The sequence below is a fragment of the Drosophila willistoni genome (assembly GCF_018902025.1).
Source record: "Drosophila willistoni isolate 14030-0811.24 chromosome XR unlocalized genomic scaffold, UCI_dwil_1.1 Seg144, whole genome shotgun sequence".
NCBI lineage: Eukaryota > Metazoa > Arthropoda > Insecta > Diptera > Drosophilidae > Drosophila > Drosophila willistoni.
In genome coordinates this window covers 10,166,497-10,186,952 of record NW_025814057.1, presented here as the reverse complement: position 1 = coordinate 10,186,952, position 20,456 = coordinate 10,166,497, and the positions used below count along the sequence as shown (strand labels likewise).

At 38.6% G+C, this 20,456-nt stretch overlaps 1 protein-coding gene across 2 annotated transcripts; it reads left to right on the top strand.

Moving 5' to 3' along the window:
* The first annotated feature begins 5,163 nt into the window (after nt 1-5,163).
* On the top strand, nt 5,164-20,456 carry LOC6638862. Of its 2 annotated transcripts, XM_023181677.2 has the most exons (8): nt 5,164-8,479; nt 9,459-9,565; nt 16,310-16,560; nt 16,627-17,604; nt 17,659-17,854; nt 18,759-19,777; nt 19,840-20,044; nt 20,116-20,456. In XM_023181677.2, the coding sequence occupies exons 1-8, from the start codon at nt 5,295-5,297 to the stop codon at nt 20,277-20,279; spliced, it is 6,105 nt and encodes a 2,034-aa protein (XP_023037445.1). In that variant the 5' UTR covers nt 5,164-5,294; the 3' UTR covers nt 20,280-20,456. The 2 variants fall into 2 exon arrangements, with proteins under 2 accessions (XP_023037445.1, XP_023037446.1); XM_023181678.2 differs by lacking the exons at nt 5,164-8,479; nt 9,459-9,565 and adding an exon at nt 15,683-16,206.

The window sequence follows — 20,456 nt, the reverse complement described above, 5'->3', positions numbered from 1 at the left end:
TTTAATGGTAATTAAATGAAAATGATGATTGGAAATTTTAACTGTTTTTTTTTTTTTTGACATTTTTGAGTGACGTTTTTCTGCCACTAAAAGCAGTTAAATACACTAGCCAAAAACAAGGCCTATTAATGTTAACCAGAATGACAAGTTTCAGGCCATCCTTTCAATAACTTAAAGAAATCAAAGTGGATATTAATTTGGCCTAATAGTTGTTCTAGTTCAATTTTTATTGATGGCTAAGAGATTTGTGCATTTCTTTCAGGTTAATCAAAGTCACTAGAACAAGTAGGTCTTTAAGTTCCCACGGTACTAAAATAAGTTTTATGAGTTAGTTAGTCTAAATGTCTAGTCTATGCGGAGAGGGTATAAAATCTTTGGGGTAGTCTCTGTCTTTTTGTTGGTTTCTTCTTTCGTTCTTTGTCTTGACCTCTGTCAAGTGACCTCTTGGCGGATTCTTTGGCTTTACGGTTAACTAGTAGATGGAAGTAGACAGACAGAGAGAGAGAGAGAGAGGGAGAAAGAGATAGAGTAAGCCCGTTGCCCGTGCATATCATTTTATAGACATGTTCTACATGTTTTTCTTTCTGTATTTTGTTTTTCTGTTATTTCATGCTGCAAGCTAATTATACGCCTCTGTGCCTTATGCGGTTAGCCTCCACTTGCGGTTCTTTTGCAACGGCTCTTGGAATGCAGTTAATGTGCAATTTACAAAATGTTTTTAAATCTAACAATATATATATATATATATATATATATATTGGGGTGTGTTTGTGTGTGTGCGTGTATGACCAATGAAAATGCCTTATCTAAGGCATGTCAGTAGGAATATTTATAGGCTATAGTATAGTTTTTATTCCGACTGACTCATGGGGACCCACCAAAAAGGTTTATCATCCATGATAAACGAACTATTACATATATACGTACATATATTTAGTATATCAATTTAACAAATTGAATGCGACAAGGCACACGGGTTTAGATTTTAAAAAGGAAATGCAAGTGGCAACTAACCAAAAAATAAATCATACAAATTGAAGAACATTTGCCATATTATCTTTATAGTCAAACACTTTGAAGGGTAGGCAATTGGATTAGAAGGTTTGTCGACTGTGAATACTGATCATTCATGGGCCCCCACTCCGGCCCTACTTTACCCACCAACCCCTTTTACAACCTAAACTGAACCACCAACTTGCTTTGATGTTAGTATTAGTTCATTGTGTTTATTGAAATCCCTGGACGAACATTTCCGAGCCACTGTTTGGGTGTTTGAAAGAGTAGTGAAAACTAAATAGTTGTCCCGCCGCACTCACCCCCCCCATCATGAACAGGTAGAACTTATCGACCGACTCGTGGGTTTTTGTTTACGCTTAATTTGGCATATCAAGAATACGCCAACCCAAAACGAATTGGTTAAGGGTGTGTTTTAGCCTTGTGCTAAGGGTTGGCTAACACTAGCTAAACAAACTTCCTATTATTGCCATGGCTAGACCTCACGTTTAGTTGGTCTAAAGCCGCAGGCGAGCAGGTTGCTGATGGTTGCCTGGGAAACCCACAAAAAAAAAAAAACAAAACAAAACACCAAAGCCAAACAAAACGGAAAAGGTGCGGAAAAAAAAACACTCACGCGGCAGTCAATCGAAGGTCCTCCAACTAAAACAAAAAAAAAAAAACCAAAAATGATGTAAACTCGCGCTCTAAAGGTGATTAAAAACAGAAATAAAAAATTAAAATGTATTTTTTCACCGGTTAAAACTTGTGACTTCCCGTAACATTCCTAAACTTGAAATCTCTTGAACCTCTAAGACAGTTCATTAGCTTTTAAAGTCAGAAGACAGAAGACAGTGGAAAAAGATGATAAAAAAAAAACACTCGAAAAAACACAGAAAGAAATGAAAGAAGCAAAAAAAAGGAAAAGTTCAAATTAACTTTCACATTTCTAATGGGCTTTATTGTTGTTGTTGTTGGCCAAATGGCAATAAATTTTCTTTTGATTTTGTTAATTTCTTGAAATTATAATATTTCTACAGTCAGATTATTTAATTTACCCTTAGGCAAAGGTTGGGTATACCAACTTTGTAGTCAATTCCATGTGTCTTTACTTGATTGAATAGCTCGAAGAGTTGTGACTAGCCAATTAATGCAGGTGGATAGTTAAAAATCGAATATTTCAGTATATAGGTTTTAGCTAAGGTTGCTGAATGTAGTTTAGACATTAAAGGGTATAGAATATTCGTTGTGAATACTTTTAATGCACGCATTCATTCATTTCCGCATTCTCTCCATCCATAACCTTTTAGTGGCTATTCAAAAGCAGATTATTTCTAGTATTGCTGCGTGTCTAATCGTTAATTCTTTTTCTTCGATCTGGCATTATCGGAAAACCTCCGCAACCTTTTCACCTATTTCCCCCCACCATTTCGTGTCACTTTCACTTTAAACTAAATCTGTCAATAAGTTCATACAACAATGTGGAACCATCTCTCCGTCTCTCTCTCTCTTAGTCTTACACTTGAGATAGATTATGTTTTTGTTTTTTGTTGTCTCCGTTGCATCCGTTTTGAAAACTCAGTCATTTGCATACATAAAGAAAAGATATATTTATATAGAAAATTTCGTATGGCAGGTGCAGCTGCTTGGGATCTGGGGTCTGGGGGAAGGGGGTCTGGGGGCTGCTGCATATCTTTTTATAAGCCTCAGAGCTTAGCCTCTTTTCTTTTTCTTTTTCTTTATGCTGATTTCATTTTTTTTTCTTTTTTTTTTTGTTTTTCTCACTTTTATTTATTTATTATTCATTTGTCTATATTTCAATTGTTTACATTTTCCTTTTCGGTTTTTGGTTTCCAGTTTGTTTTTTTTGTTTCGTATATTTAATATGCTAAGCATTTTTATGGGCCAGGCCAAAATGTTGTTGACCGCCGTCAATGAGCTGAAACTGAGGCTCAGACAGAGTGCTGCTGAGTGATTGTAGTCACTTCTGACCTTAAATACATATAGAAGGCATTGGAATTATCATATATCCATACCAAATGACAACTGCTTTGAAACTCGATTGGACATTGCTTAAATTTATAGCTGCATCTTGGAAGAGTCTAATCAACTAATTTGTTGCCTGCTGGCTATGATAACCTCCATTTAGACATTTGTCGTACTAACTATTATGCTTGTAAATTCTTGTCTTAAATGGTTTTAAATCTTTTCCCATCGAACAAATTCAAATATTTCGCTGGAGAAAAAGAGAAAGATTATTTCTTTGAACTTAAAAATGTTAATTATTCTTTGAGACTGAGAACTGATTTTATTGTAAATGCCGTCCGAGAGTATCCTTTGCTTTTCTAAGGATATAGAAGCATATGGAAAATCAATAAATCTTTCTCAAAGAGGAAGCAAAATATGTTAGAGAAAGCATTTCCTTGATAAGCTTGAATGTCAAATCGAGTTTTTTGGCTTTAAATTCAAATAAACATTTGATTTTTAATATTGCCAATTTTCCACTAGTTGTTGCTGTTGTTGTTGTAGTCGTTGGCCTAAAAGATAGTTGCGTAATCAAACAATTTGGTCGCTTTTTATTTACATTGCTCGATGCGCGGTTAAAGAAAAAAAAAACTTGTATAATAATAATTTTTACTTCTTTTTTTTGCAATGCCAAAATACAATAAAAAAAAATAAAGAAGAAAAAAAAAACGATGAAGACGTGAAGAGCAGGGGCGGGGTCTCTAGAGAGGAAGATAGGCGACAAAAAATTATTATTATTAACGTTTTGTTATTCTTAACGCGTTCGAAGACAAACCACACAAAGGTTTTTTTTGCCTAGAAGAAGCTGCCACTTGGCAAAAGCGGCTTAAAAAAAAGCATATACAAGTACGATATATGTATTTCCCTCTCTCTCTTTCTCTCTTTATATATATTAATATATATCCACTTACCTGTGTGTGTGTGTGTGTGTGTGTGTGTCTTTATGTATGCGAAAGAAATTGTTTTTTATGTAATCGCTCATTATAATTGGTATTTGTGTGTGTGACAAAAAACGTGACAAAAGCGGTTAAGGGGGGTAAGAGTGGGATGGGGAGGGGAGGGAACAGCGTAGGGTTGTGTTGCCGCAACCCATTCGAATCCAAACATCGATCGTAGGCGATAAGCTAGAGGCATCACATCACATCGTGGCAGAGGCAACCAAATAGACAATAGTCATAACATATCAAGCATACGCAATGTGGTTCATATGCTGCCTTGGCTAGACTTGGCATGAACACCGAGCCAACAAGTGGGTGGAGATGGCGGGGTGCCAGCAGCAGCAGCAGTGGCAACCACCGCAACATTACAATTATTAAGTAAAATTAAGCTTTGATGCAATTGATATTAAATGCTGAACGATTACGTATACGTAACGTTGACACAAAAAATACAGCCAAGAAGAGACAGAAGAAGTCCATTATATGTCAGAGAATCATTGTCATTGCCGATTATTCCAATAGGATTACTTTAATTTATATTAATTTTTGAAATTATTTACAAAAAATTTCCATGAAAAGATTAAGCATTGGTTCTTTATTCTGACTAACTAGAGAAAGTATGCCAAAACTGATAAATATATAAATAAAATTCCTGTTTTGCTCAGAAAGAGTACACGTATGTGTGTGTGTGTGCGTGTGCGTATGTGTTAGTGATCTCTTAACCAGGCTTATTAACAAATAAGCATTAACAAACAAGAATGAATGACTCTTTGGCCGCACAGAAAAAGTTATCTCTCTCTCATCAGTTTCCTTTATTTTTGCATTGTTCTTCATGTGAAGTAAATAAAATTATTAAATCTTAAAGGGACTTTCCCTTAAAATAAATATATAATTTGTATATTTGATTTGCCTTATCTAAAAGTAAACATAGAGAATTTCCCTTGAATTACTCGAGCTCTCTGCTTATCAAAGCTGAGATTAAATTTCGTTATCTAAAAGGAGAATCGTATTGAAGAAGAAGAAGATATTGATGTGTTTTCACTCTGTGTTCAGATAATTGGGGACTTGGCCACGCCTCGAATAAACGTGTACCTCTGCCTGATAATTGAGGCAACTTAATTTATGCATAAAACTTAAGATGTGTCTTCTCCTAGATTTTTTTTATTAAAAGCTTTCTCTTCTCTTTTTTTTTGTTTTGCTTTTGCAGGCCTCGAGGCAAATATTCAATTCTTGTAAATTGGCCAACAGCTGGCCATAAAACGGAACCTGATCAGAGTCAGAGTCAGCAGGAGGAGCATCTGCATCAGCATCATCATCATTTTGATTGGCCTCCCATCAATGTTTGCTCCAGTTGCCATGGCCATGTCACCCTCGGCTCCGGCTCCGGCTTCGGCTTCAGCCAATTGCAATGGCAATCTATCGCCGCGTAAAGACAAGACAATACTCAATTGGTTAAAGAAAAGTTCGAGTGCTAGCCACGATAGTGTGAATAACAATAATAATCCAAATCCAAATTCAAATAACGATAACAATTGCAATTGTGAGACTCGTGCGTTTCGTGATTTTCGTGGCGTGCAAACTTTGCGTTTACTTTGGAGCAAACGTATACACAGTGCCAGCGAGGATCATCATCATCATCACCAGCAGCAGCAGCATCAACTGCAGGACCAACACGCAGGATCGTCCTCGCTGGGCACATTGAAAAAGTTAAATAAATCGGTTAGCTGTTTGGTTAATGCCTTCAATAACGCTCGCGATTGGCCCTTGACACCGGAGAAGACGTTGGCCAAACGCTCGGCTAGTTTGCATAATTTACAACAGCAACAGCAACAGCAGCAGCAGCAACAACAACAACAACAACATAAACGATCTATTGCAAGTATAGAACAATTACAACTGCTACAACAACGTGAAAAGGATAATTTCTATAAATACAAAAACGCCGAACAGGCCAAAATGCATAGCAAATTGAAACGTGCCAACTGCTCACTGGATGAAACAATGATTGCAGTGGCCAAAGAGAAAAGTCCCAAAAAGGGAGAGTGCAAAATGGAAGAGGAGAGCACCAACACCAACACCAACACCAGCAGCAAATGCTTATCAGCAACGAAATCAGATAACAAGAATGAGAATTGTATACAAATTTTGCCCGACACGGCTGCCGCTCTCAGTCTGAGCGCGACAAGCGCCCAAAGCGGCGGCAGTAGCGAATCGCTGCGTACCAATTCAACGTCCACTTCATCTGTCAATCATTCGACTCTGACGTCATCCGGTGGCGGTGGCGGTGGCGGGGGCAGAGCGATTTCACGACGTAAATACAGTTTTAAGACGCATGCAGGTAAATCTTATCATCAACATCATACACCGCGACGAATGAGCAGCAATCTAAGCAGCAGCAGCAGCATTGGCAGTGCAAGCCAAGGGCTATCAGGAGCCGGACAAGGTCTGGCAATGGGACACGAAACACTCAGTAGAAGTGGCAACAGCATGGTGGCCAAATTGACCCAACAATTCAATGAGATCATTCAAAAGGATGCACGTGTCCTCGAGCAGGTGAAACGTAACAATGGCGTATGGCTGGCCAGAGGTGGACATGTCTACAAGATAGTCGAAAAGACGACGACAGCCGCCACAACTGAACCGAATGGAACAGTTCAAAGGAATATCAAGAAATTTGAGAAACTCGAGAAGCCCGCGGTGCCTTTAAAATCGCAGCAATTGTTGCGAAGGCATCAGGAACTCTTGGCCAGGTCGGGACAGAATAAAGCCAAGAGGAATTCCAAATTGCAAGCCTTGGAGGTGCTTAATGAAGAGCCAAAGATTCAAATAGAAACCCATAATGAACATCCAAACGTGGAAAACGAAATTGTGGTCACAAACAAATCAAATGCATCTGAGTCACAGAATCTGAATCAGGTGGATAACAATATTAGCCAAGATAAAAATAGTGATGATGAATTTGTTGTGGTGGAGCAGCAGCACCAAGAGGAGGTGGAAAATGTGGAAGAGGTGGAAAGGCAAAAGCAACGTAAACACAAATATGCTACAATCTATGAGAAATTGCGTTTCACTTTCCAAAAGGGCAGAAAATCACCAACTAAAGCGACTTCACCTCTGCACTTAAAGGTCACCGAGGAGAAGGTGCAGCAGCAATCATCGAATCATCTCACAGTGCAAGATGATAACGCTTCGCAGTCTAGAATTTCGCCATGCGTTGAGGCAGACTCCAAGATTCTGGATGCCTTGGAGGTTTTGGATCAGAAATTAAAAGTATTAAGCCTGCCGAGCAATGATAATAACGGAACAACGGAAACGGTATCAACACCGGAACTTCTATTGGCTGCCAATGATGATTTCGAGCAGCGGATATTGCCAAATAATTCGTTTATTTATCAAGCAGCCAATAAACAAATATCGAACAATCAAATTCTAATCAATCAAGCGGTAAATGTGACCTTGGTCAATGCCATTGAAGGCGAACAGATGATCATGGAGCAGAAACAGTTGGCCAAGTTGGCAGCCAAGGACCAGAAGGAGGAAGACAAGGATGAGAAGGATGAAGTTAGACAACCATCAGATGGCATAGAGACCACGACTCAATTGGAGACAGAATCCATTTACGAGCCAATCACATTGGCTCAATTAGAATCACAAAAGACTGACCTGACACAGCAGGCATCGAGCCTATTTAAAATATCCTCCTCTCAAAAGGCAGAACTCAACGAGGATATCTATCAGACTGTAGAGGAAGCAGCAGCCTCAACTGCCCAACCAACAACAACGACGCCGACGACGACTACATCTCTGGAGGGTTATGAGTCCATAGCGGGCTCCAGAGAGTCACGGACTTCGGGTTCGGCTTTCGATGGCTATGAGTCATTTGCCGAAGCCTCGCAGGTCTCTCAGACCTCGACGGGGGGAACCCAAGGAGGTCGCAATACACGCGACGAGTTGCCTGAATTGCCCAAGCCCAAGAGAAATTTGCCCAAATCTCCTCAAATCCTAAGACCGGCTCCGGCAAAACCCGATCCAGATCCCGAGGATGAGAACATCTATGATACGATCAAGGGCTGCTACGAGTCCATGTCGATGATGCAGTCCAAAGTTCTGACCCGCAGGAATAGTGGCCTAACCAATGATAGTATATCAATCAACTCAAATTGCTATGAGAGCATTCCCAATTGTCGTCGAAGCAAATTGAATCCCAGCAGCAGCAGCACCAGCACGATTACCAACACCATTCAGCTGTCTAGCAGTGGTTCCACCCTGACCATCTCATCCGATCACAAGACCAACAGTCTCTACGAATCATCATTGGTCAATGGTGTCGGTTGTCGCACATCATTGGGCAGTGGCGGCAGCTCCACTTCCAATTCCAGCGGCAAACCCAGCGAGAAGCGCTCATCGATAGCCGGATCAAGTGATAATAGCGATGCTTGGGTTGATATTTCCGATGGCGATGGAGATGGCGATGGCGAGGGGCAAGCGGAGGCAGCGGAAATGATTGCAACCGAGTTTATTGTGTAAGTTGGCTCGAATGAGGTAAAACGATTATTGCATTTGTTTATATCTACCCTCCCCTCTATTCCACAAATCATGTCGTTTCCCATGATCTTTGTGTATATAAAATTCTGCGTAGATTGCAGATAACTTTGTTTGGGTGAGCGTTATAAATACACACATTTATATTTGTATGTGTGTGCTTATCTTATCGCCTTTTCACAAACTGCGGACCTCCAGTCGACGCCTCCATAGTATCATATTAGATACGATTCAAGTATCGCCAACTGAATAATAGTGCAAGCAAATTATCAAAACGAGGCTCGCCACAAAACTTTGCATACTTCCCTTTGCCCTAGATCTTTGAATTAACCCATTTTCCAAATAGTTTCCCATATACATTGAAGTACTCTAATTATAATTTAGTGAATGAAAGTTGCTCACTTGATGAAGAAATATGATTAACGCCGAGTTGCCTCCAATCGATTGTTACAATTATTATTACAAGAGTCATTAAAAAAAATAGCACCATCTTTGAGGCTGAGAAACAATTAACTTTTTCCCATGTCATGCAGCACATTTTTTTTTTTTTGTCTATTGCAACATTCAAAGAACTTATCAATAGCGCGAGAGAGAGAGCAACCACAATGCACTTCCCTCCGACAACCATCCACCCACCCCGTCTCAGTCAATTAATTAGACTGCTGACCTATAATTTTTTACTATCACTTATCAGTCGATAAGATTCCGTCCCTCCGTCTGCCATGTTCTCATTTCTCTGCCATCAGACAGCTCCAACTCGTAACTCAGACAGTTCGAAGTGAACTTCGAGTGTATAAAGACAGATTTTTGATCGATAGATGCATTAATCGTTGCGTTTATATATTTTTTTTTTTCTGCTGTTTGGCTCATCATCATCATCATCATCGTCCTCATGAAGTACTTAATGACATAAACAAATTATATATGTTTTTTGTTTATTATATTTTTTGGTTTTTTTAGTGTGCGGGAACAACGCTTTAAGCCGCATCGGAATCGTAGCCCGGATTGGTCGAAACGCATAAGAGACAAGAGACTGCAACAGAAGAAGGCCATTAGCTGCATTGAAGGTGAGTGTCATCAAATAAATATTCCATTTGGGGGCCAACGCTTAATTAGTTACACCCGTCAAAGTACTGACTAACTCCCTTTTAACTGATTAAACGGAAAAGTCACATCAGTTCCACAATTGTATAAGAGATTCGTCTGCAGTCTTGAAATTTTATATAACTCAACCATGAAGTGCCAGCCACTTGAATGGAAACATCTTATTGGAATTTTTTTCATATATTTGTGCGGCAATATCTTTTGGTAACTGAATCTTGAATAGAACTTGTATACAGTCACTTTTAGAACCTTGAAGAAAAGGGAATTAGGGAATTACTTGAAGGTAGGCAGAAATTCACGAATTTGTTTCTTTACTTTAATAATTTATAAGAACAGGATGTAGAAAAGAGTTTTATAGAAGTTGTGTTGGCTTTTTCTTAATTGATTTAACATTTAGGTATTTATTTTCTAAAAAAAAAGATCATTTCTTTCAAACTTTCATCTCCTACGTAAATAATATAAAACACAAATTCCTATATCCTAAAAGTCCAACAATATCAAATGAAATTTGATTTTAATATTTGTTAATTTTCCAGAAACAAAAAATGTATGGTAACTAATCTCATGAGCGGCACCTAGCGGCATGTTTTTAGAATTTCTCACACAATAATTGTTTCTAGATGAAGATAGTATATATTTACGTAGAACACTTTCAATATTTATTCAGCTTTTCTTTGTTTCTTTGTTTCACACGACGCAGACAGAACTAGCAACGAAAAAATGAAAACACACAAACACTTTACTTCCTATGTATATAGGCGATTTAGACCGTTAAAAGTCTTGATTTGAAAAGCAGATTCAAAGCTCTCGGCTAAAGCTTTTAAGCGCAGCTTGGGTTCCACTTGCATAACAGAGTTAAATGTGTGTGTAAATGTTTAATTGTAGTGAATGGTAGAGAGTGGATCCCCCCCGCACCTCATCAGGGCCATTTCCACATAAACTTTTATGTATCTCTTGGTTTTTGATAAATGGCCCTAAATGATGAGGCCTCAAGCTGTCAAAAGTAAATCGGAATGTGAAAACAAAATGCAGTTAACAAGACCCCCCTGGCTTAAGGGCTAATTAGTGGTTAGCAGGGGATGAGGGGGGGCCCCCTCCTCAAATGAGAGTGAGAGTACAGCTTAATGGAGGTAAGCTTTAGGCGCACACAACAGTTTCCAACAGGTTCCACAAATGACAATAACAAGTTGTGAGTAAATAAGCGAACTAACGACCTACAACGAGTGAGTCGATCACAGCCGCAACCGAGCAGAGAGAGCACACAGAGTGTAGAGCATTAACAATGCCCATAAACTGGACGCGCAATTTCAAATACCCTATAACTAAAGATAACTAAAGGGTATATATAATAGTTGCCAAATTTAGCATATATACATGACCTTTATAGTTAAACTAGGCAGATTTTATATCATATTTTAGACTCTAATTTAGAGTCTATTTTGATTTAGACCTAAATTAGTATAGTCTTACAAGTTCTAAAGTTGTTGGAAGATAGTTTTGAGATTTAGTGGAATATTCTAAATTAGTTCCTTTAGAAATCCGTGAAAAAACCGCTGATAAATGCCATATTAGGCTCCTAGATGTAGTAAATGGGCCAGAGAATTAACAGAATTCACTTCATTTCCACTCGTTACTCGCTAATTCGTTACTCGTTAATACGGTACTCGTTAACACGTTACTCGTCACTTATTTCTATATATCTAAAGTTGTCCCAAATAAAGGAATTGCCATTTACTGTCACTCGTTAGTCTGTAACTGGTTGCTCGTTACTAGGTATTTGCAAGTCGAGGCTCCTGCTTGGTCATGACATCGGCAGCAGCAGCAGCAGCAGACAGAGCAGCAACTAGTTGGGTGGATGTGGATTGGTTTCTTTGCAACAGCGTCAGTTGAACGCGTTCGTTTTTAATGTGCGGTTGTTTCTCGAATGGCAGACGCGCGTTTGTCTCTGTCTTTGTCATCGTCTCGAAAGTAGAAGCAGAACAGCTAATAATAAATTGTTAAAAACAAAACATAAATTATGTTTTTTAAGTATGTGAACTACAAAAAAACAGAAATGTAACAGAAGAGCGCGTCGAACTTCATCTGCATACAAAATTAAAAGACGTTTGAAGACGTTGAGTTGAGAGAGAGAGGGAAAGAGTGAGAGAGAGAGAGAAAAGCGCAAAGTGCAATGCATTTGGCTCTACATGTTTTATGGTTTTCAACGTCATGAACTGCCTCCTCCTCGCCCTTTCCACCCGCCGCCTCTGTTGCTCCTCTGCTGCTGAGGATGATGATGATGACGAAATTGTTTAGCAAAAACCAGTCTAGAAATATAAAACCAAGCAATAACAACAACAACAACAACAACAAGACTCTTTTAATGCACAACCTTGAAGAGGTTTTTGTTATTTTTTTGTTGTTTTTTTTTTGTTTCTTCTCTCTTGTTGTTGCTGAAGGAATCCCAATTTCAATTCCAAACTAGGCAAAATGACTATGGCAAAAACCAAGAAAAAAATAACTTAAAAAAAACCAACAAATTGCAAAAATCTTTCATCATTTTGCCTGCGCTTCCATGTTGAATTAATCCTATGAATAGAGTTGCGAAAAAATAACGCTGCATACTAAACAAAAAGTTCACTGTACGTCTAAAAAACAAAAAAATATTGTTGTAAATGTTGATTTTCCATTTTTATTTCAATTTTTTTTTCGAGTGTGTGTGTGTGTTTTTGTTATTGTATTGTACTTGTTTAGTAGTTTAAGGTGAAAACCTGCAAACCGGCTAAAGTTAATGGAAATTCTCTTTTTGCCTAACTGAATTTCAACTTTTACCCAAGGCACGTTCAGAGCACGCAATACTCTGCGCTCTAAAGCGAAAGTGTCATGAAAATTCAACTAAAAAATCTGCCCCACCCCTCCTCACCATCTCGCCCCCACGACGAGCTAACCCGTGACTTTGTCTTTGTCTTGAATTGACTCACAGACTGTGCGGAAAAGTCACAATGAAAATTTATGTATACATAGATAAAGTAGGAAGATCACTAACCAACTACTTGGATCAGTTATCAGTCACACACACAAACGCAAGTCTTGACTTTGGAGGGTGAAAAAATTGTAAAGAGACAATGACATCGTTTGGCATTTTTGTATAATAAACTTAACCTTAATGCCTCAATCTGTTTTTGAACCGTTTCGGTTGAATCAATTAATCAATCAATCACACAAAAACGAACTGTTGCTGCATTGCTGGCGTTAATTGCTAGCCATTTATAATCTAGAAGACAACGTTGAAGAAAACAACACAAAACTCTAGACACACAAAGTTATCTGAGTTGAACATTTGACCTTGCACTTCTTTCATCATCACTCTCTGTCTGCTCAGTGTTCAATGCATTTCTGTCCATAGAAAGAGTCATGGATCATGGCTGAGATCTGATCAACCCGAAGTAAATCTTTCAGTTGCAGTAATCAAGAGCAAATGGCTGGCTAAATTTCTATTAAACAAAGAAAACCAATAACTTAACATTTGTGCTAATAATTCAGCCTATATACTTGGTTTTCTCAGCTTAGTTCTTATGAATAGTGATAAGACTATGTCTTAAAGTATATAGAGAATAATTTCCAAAAACAAAACACTAGGAAACTATAACTTCTTCAAAATCCAGTGCTAGTATCTAATTCTTTGATTCAAAAACGGAGTACTCGGATGATTTCCAACTAGATACTTATTATAAATTATTACAGGGTCTATTATTATTATTTATATAAGCAGAAAAATACTTTGCTTATCCATTTTTCATTACTTTTAGTATCTATTATTTGATAATTTGCTGTTTCTTGTACTTATTATCATAAAAAGCAAAGAAAGTGGAATATCCATATCCAAAATTGAAAAGAATTTTACCTCTAATAATATGTGTTAATGTTATATGCTAGTAGTTTATTATTTCTCAGATCGATAGGACACTAAGAGATTTATACGTTTAGAGCCTTTTGATAATTGCCCAACTTTAAATTACAAAGAACAAACTGCTATAAATTATTCAACAGAACTTGCTTACAAAATTTGCCACCTTGGACCCCATAGTAAATTCAAAATACATTTATTTACCCTTCATGAGAGATCCTGACTACGCCTATGTTGAATATGTTTCCACTGCGTCACTTTACTTGAAAATATCATTTCTTTGTTCGTATTACCAATGCGTGTGGCTGCTCAGACTTGGCTCGATTCACACACAAAAAGCAACAATTTCCGCATTGAGGCGATGGCTGAAGATATTCGCAGAAATTACACACAATTTTCATATATTTGCAAATTGATATACGCAGAATGTACCTACATACATATATACATATATTTTGTTCATATATGGAAGAGTTGGACATATCATTTTGAAACAGAAAACCGGTAAAAATAAGAGTGTGAATGTGTGTGTGTGTGTGTTATATTGGGCGTAACTGATTTAGTTTTTAGCCTTATGTGTAACTACGTCAGCATCCAGTTCCAGTTTCACCTTGATAAAGTACCTGTAGAATGAACAACAACAAAAAAAAAAACAGAACAGAACTGAAACTGAAGCTTAAAACTTGGGCCAACCCACGCTTAGCAGGTGACGCCCTGCCCCTGGGACTGCCCCCTCCCACTCTGGTCAGTCGCCGCCAAAAAAAGTATATTGTTTCATTATAATATAACAGACATAGATTTGTGTATGCAAACTATGTATATATATATATATCTTCATGTTTAGCTCAAAGTCTATGTATGTATGTAGTTGCTTGGTTATTTTGTGTGTTTTATTATCTCTGCGAACCGGTTGGTATTCACATTCGCTGCGCTTGCCTGACTCCCCAAATACACATAAACGAAAATACCTGTCTCTACGTATGAGTAATATATATACATGTATGTGTGTATGTGTGTGTATATCTCTGCCTACATTTTGTAATTTAGATTTAGTTTTATCTAGTCTAATGGCACCGCCACTAAACATTATCAATAACAATTGGCAAAAACAGTTTTGCATTCTTTAAGAAATTCCAATATTTAAAACATTTACTTGACCTAAGAAAAAACATTCCCGGCTCTAAGAACAGATGTGTGTTTTTCTGTGTGTGTGTGAAAGAGAAAACATCTGTTGAGAAAAAAATGCAATACAACTTTCGACTAATTGATTATTAGTATTTGACCTTTATTGAGAGTAATTTCAAACGTTTCAACCTTCAGTATATCTAACTATGCCATAAAGTTGTATTTTCATATACTATCTATTCTATTTTCTATGTTAAACGAAGTGACTATATGTTTTCTATATTAGATTTGTGACTACTTTTAATTCCCTTATATAGTTAGCCAATTTGTTTATGTTTTTCATTCTTTAGTTTGCCTTTTTTTTTTGTTTTTAGTTTATGTTAGAAATTGTTCATTGTTGGAAATTTTCTTTCTGTTTTACCTGTTTAGCCTGATTGTAGTAGTTGTTGTTGTTTTTGATGTTATTATTTTGCTGTTGTTGTTGTTGTCTTGCATTCAACCATGAATGATTTCATTATAATTACCGCTATTTTGCATGCCATGATTTTATTTATTTTTATTTTGCATTGCTCATTTTTCTTGTTTTTTGTTTTGCGTTGCCTTTGATTATAACACTTATACGCCATGTATGGCGCACAGCTTATTTTTTTGGGTTATTTTCGCGCTTTCTATACTCTTTAGCAAAGGCGGAGGGTACATTGATTTTGTCAACTAGAAAACTAATTTAGTTTTTTGGCATAATTTCAAAAATTTGCTTTGCATTTTTAGTCACATAAAAACTGAGGTAAATAGTTTTAAAATTTTTAATAATTTTTGTACATTGCTATAAAAATTTGAAAGAAAAGGGGCAAGCAAAAGCTTACAAAAGTCGACATGACTGTAAATCGCTTGGCTTTAATTGTTGTGACACTTGAAAACTTTGCGTTTAATTAGCATAACCATTGGGTGGACGAAAGAGGTAGAGAGCGGGGTGTAGGGGGGTTCAACTGCGGAATGCAACAACTTGTTGAGGATTTCTTCACTTAATTGCCTTCAATTAAAACGTCAGACATTGCATTTCCATACGACAGGCAAAAGAAGTAAAAGAAAAAGTCAAAAGTTCATCGTTGTCAGCAGCAACAAGTGGCAGCAGCAGCAACAACTTGCCACAAATGTCTTTTAAATTGAATGCAGTCCATTCTTACACACACTCATATAGGAAATGCGTGAAAAAGGCATAAATATTACAATTGCCCATTATAATGTCCATAAACAATCGTACGACTAGCCAACGGCTAAGCTGCTCGAGCAGTTTAAGTAATCATTCAACCGAATTGGTGACATTGCCACGTAAACGACGCCCACGAGCCGTCGGCGAGGTATCCATTACCTGCCCCACCAGTTGTGTATATCTGAATAAGCCTCTACCCGAGGAGCCCATAGAGAAACCAAATCAACCCGAGCCCATCTATCAGAATGAGGCGGCGGCCATCAGTCAACGTTGTAGCTATCAGCAGCAGCGTTCAAATCATCGTCCAAAACTTGCCAACGTGATGAGAGTGAGCCATGTGGAGACCACTGGAAAAGAGTTAATGGTAGTCAGTACTTTTATAGGTAAACACAAATTTGAGAGTTGCTTGTTGGGGAAAGAAGCTGAAAGAACGAACAAAAGAAATGTAAGAAATCTGATCTAATCAATCTTATTCTTAATCCTCAGATGACTCGGATCATTATTATGAGACGTTGTCGCCCTTGGGTCACAAACGGCATTCACAATCGACGCAACTAATCTCTGGTTCGGATCAAAATGTTGCCTTGCGTTCATCCCAACGACGGATCAAGCATAATCATCATCATTCGGTATCGGCTCATGCTCTGGGCGAGCATTTGCCCATTAATTCCGATGATTATGACTCCTTTGAAACGGATAGCGACGAGCCGGGTGAACAGGAGCAACGTTTGAGAAATGTAAGTGTAATTGAAAGCAATTGAAAAGAGAACTTTTATTCATTTCCAATTGTCTGATCTTTGTAGCAAAATGATAGCGGTGTGGATATCAGTAATCATCGTCTACCCAAGCCACCGGCTGCCCAGCAGAATCAAGTCTATGAATTTGTGCGTAAATTCAAGGATTTCATATCAAATAAAAAGTCACCGAAAAGTAGTCAACAAAAGCTCTACGAGAATACCTCACCATCGACACAATTCTATGTGGAGAGTAATTGCAAACCGAAGACGAAATCCGAGCCGGAGGAGATCTATGACAATACAGAGCAAATCCATCTCAGTCCCAGTCAACCAGCAACTTTAATGCGTGAGAAGCAAAAGAATGGCAAAAGTTTGCGCTCCCGTTTACGCAAGAGTCTTGTTGGCTCCACTTTTGATACCAAACAGCTGTCCGCTTTGACTGCCACTCGAAGTACGTTCTATATCGAAGATCCGGAACGAGGAGAGCCTGCCGGTTCGGGTAACCTGGATTCGGGCTTTTCCGAGAAGAACTCTTCCGGTGATTTGCCCAGCGTACCGAGCATGGAAACGCAAAAGTTCTCCACTGTAGCTAGAAAGGCCAAAAAGGAGGCGAAAGCCTCTAGACGACGCACCACCATAGGACTGAGACCACATGATCCACCACCGCCGCCGCCTCCATTGACGCCAGCAACAGCTCCAATAATGACCTCACCACCGAAAAGTCCTCTCGACTCAATGGGTCACGCCACCTCGTGGTATGCCGAATGTGGAGTCTTTAAGCAATCGCCCAATGGAGCCACTCATGGCGAGGAGTTGGTCTCGCCAACCACACCGAATGGTGCGAATGGAGTTGGCGGTGGCGGTGCCAGTTCTTGGTATGCCGAATCGGGTCTCTATCAAACCAGTGGCATCTCAGTGGCCAGCTCCAGCGGCAGTTCCGGTGTATCCACTGGCAATGAAGCCGGACTCGGTGATGACCTGCAGCCACATAGTTTGTTCTCCAATGAGCCTCTCTATCAGATGTACAGTGCAGCCAAATTGGAGGTGAGTTTGCTATAATATTTGCTATAAATTCTAACCAAATCGCTCCACTTGCAGTCCATTACACGGGATCTGGAGGCGCATGAGAGCTCTACGGATGGCTATGAAGAAATTGGCCAAAATGCACGACGAAAAACGGAACAGACTAAGACTAAGCCCAGGCCATCGGCTTTGCAGTTGGTCGAACCGAAAAACGGTCCATCAAGGACACTTTGGAGTGAAATACCCGAAGTGATACACTCCTGCATATTGCGTAAGTATCAATCGTGGGCAAACATTTGCAAATCTCAAATGCATGCACAGTGAAACCTCACTCTAACGAATCTGAGGGAAAACGCAAAGTTTTCTATTGATTCGCGATAAGTTCTTTTTAGTTTTTTCAAGGACCGAACGGAGGTCATTCGGTATATTGAGTTTTTCGTTATGAAATTTTTTCCGTTATTTTTGAAATGAGCTTCAAACAGAACTGAAAATTCAAATTTTGCCCAATTTTCGTAATAAATCGTTATGAAATTTTAAAACAAAATCGATTGGAAGTTGATTATTTTTTTATTAAATGTTTCATATCATTTTAAAATTCAAATTTGATTTATTACTTTTTGGAATCAGTCAAAGATTGGCAAAGTTTTACATTTGTAAAGTTTCAGAATATTTAAAAACTTTCTTAAATGAATTTTTGGTGAATCTATATTTTGTTTCTCAGACTTTATTTCGGTAAGTTCTCAACCGATTTCCAAAAGTTATATCTTTTTTTGATCGTCAATAAGCATATTTTAAAATGATGTAAAACTCTTGGAAATTGAGAGAAAACAAATTTCGACTCGATTTTTGCGGAAAATCGAGTCGATATTTTTTACTCTAATTTTTAAAAATTGTAATGCCAATTTAAAATATGTTTAAGTGTCACAAAATTAAGATCTAACTTTTGAGGATTGGTTAGAAATTGAACGAGTTGTAGCTTGAGAAAGATGAGCGTATTGACTCCTTTTTGGTAAAAAACCAATTTAATATTTTGACCAACAAATTGTGCCAAACACACACTCAAACTCCGTGAAAATTACTAATATAGCCATCTCTTTCTATTTGGAGTTATAGAAACAATGTTTAATATAGTTAATGACATGATGTGGTAATTAGAATTTCATTTCCCATTTTAGCCACATTGACTCCACGCGAACGAGGCCTGCAAGAAGCCAAATTCGAGATTATAACATCGGAGGCGAGTTACCTGAAATCATTGAATCTCCTGCGTCGTCATTTCATGAACAACAGTGCCTTTATGGATAGTTCCATATTGAGTCCACGGGATCGCAAGGCCCTCTTCTCCTACATTGTGCCTGTGCACGAATGCTCGGAACGACTTCTCACCGAATTGGAATGCTGCTGGCAGAATAACATTATGCTGTTGGGCCTAAGTCGTTGCATTTATGAGATAGCCGAAAAACATTTTCATGTCTACGTTGCCTTTTGTGAGCATCAAGGGCGAATGGATCGAACATTGAGACGGCTGAAAGAGGCGAAGAGTGGTTCATTCCAAATGCATCTGGAGAAATTGGAGGCAAATCCCAATTGTTGTGGTCTCAATTTGCATTCGTTCCTTATGCTACCCATGCAGAGGATAACAAGATTGCCGTTGCTAATCGATGCTGTGTTTAGCAAGGAATCGCCCCTTAATCAGGAGGAATACGAAAGCTGGAAACTTACCTTGGCTTTGGTGCAGAAAATTGTGGCCCAATGCAACGAGGCAGCCAATCGCTGGGAGCAGGCCTATGAATTGGAAAGAATATCCAAGCAATTGGAGTTTCCCACACACATTCGGGCCCTGGCCATTGCGCCGTGTGGCGTGCCCAAACAGGGGGCCAAGCCACGTTTTCTGGTCAAACGTGGAGAGCTCACCCATTTAATGTGGCGTGGCGATGATGCCAAACTGACATTTGGCAAACGTTTCACCAAATCCAATATCTATGCGTTTCTTTTCTCCGATCTCTTGGTGTTGACCAAGCGCAAGGGCGAAACTAGTTTTACTGTCTATGATTATTGCCCCAGGAGCATGATGACATTGTCCTCGGGTGACTCGCTGCCCCAGCTGCCAACCAAAGACTTAAAAGATCAGGCGGGAAAGAATCTAATGCTTATGACTCTCTTGGAGAACCATGAAAGAAAAACCGTTGAACTAGTAAGTTCGCCGATCGACTATATGTAAAGGATTATGTTTTGATAATTTGTTAATGTTTTCAGGTACTCTCCTGCCCATCGATATCCGATCAGCAACGTTGGCTCCAGGTTATGCGACCGCCTGAGGCGGAAACACCAGACGAAAAGCTTTACGAATCCTGGGATTGCCCTCAGGTTATAGCCAAGTACGTTTATGAGACAGATGAGCCAGATGAACTTCATTTAGAAACGGGAGATGTGGTCAATGTAACACGAAAACTGAAAGATGGTCAGTATAAGATAATTTACTTATAATAATGAAAATCTCCTCTACATTTTGTGTGATTCTCTGATTTTCAGGTTGGTATCAAGGTGAACGCATTCGTGATGGCGCCGTCGGCTGGTTCCCCGGCAACTACACGGAGGAATTGAACTCGGCTCATGTTCGATCACGCAATTTGAAGCAAAGACATCGGTTGCTAACTTTCACCGCCACCTTTCTTGAGTCCCAAAACAGAAAATAGAAGAATATTGAGAAACTCCTTGTCACTGATCCTGTTTGGGATCATCATTCGTCTTCATGTCAACGCCATTTATTAAAACTTAAAGTGAATTATTATTATTTAAGTGAGATATAGAAACAAGAAAACCATTAGGAAATGTGATAATTATACAAAAATATATATATAATATTATAATTA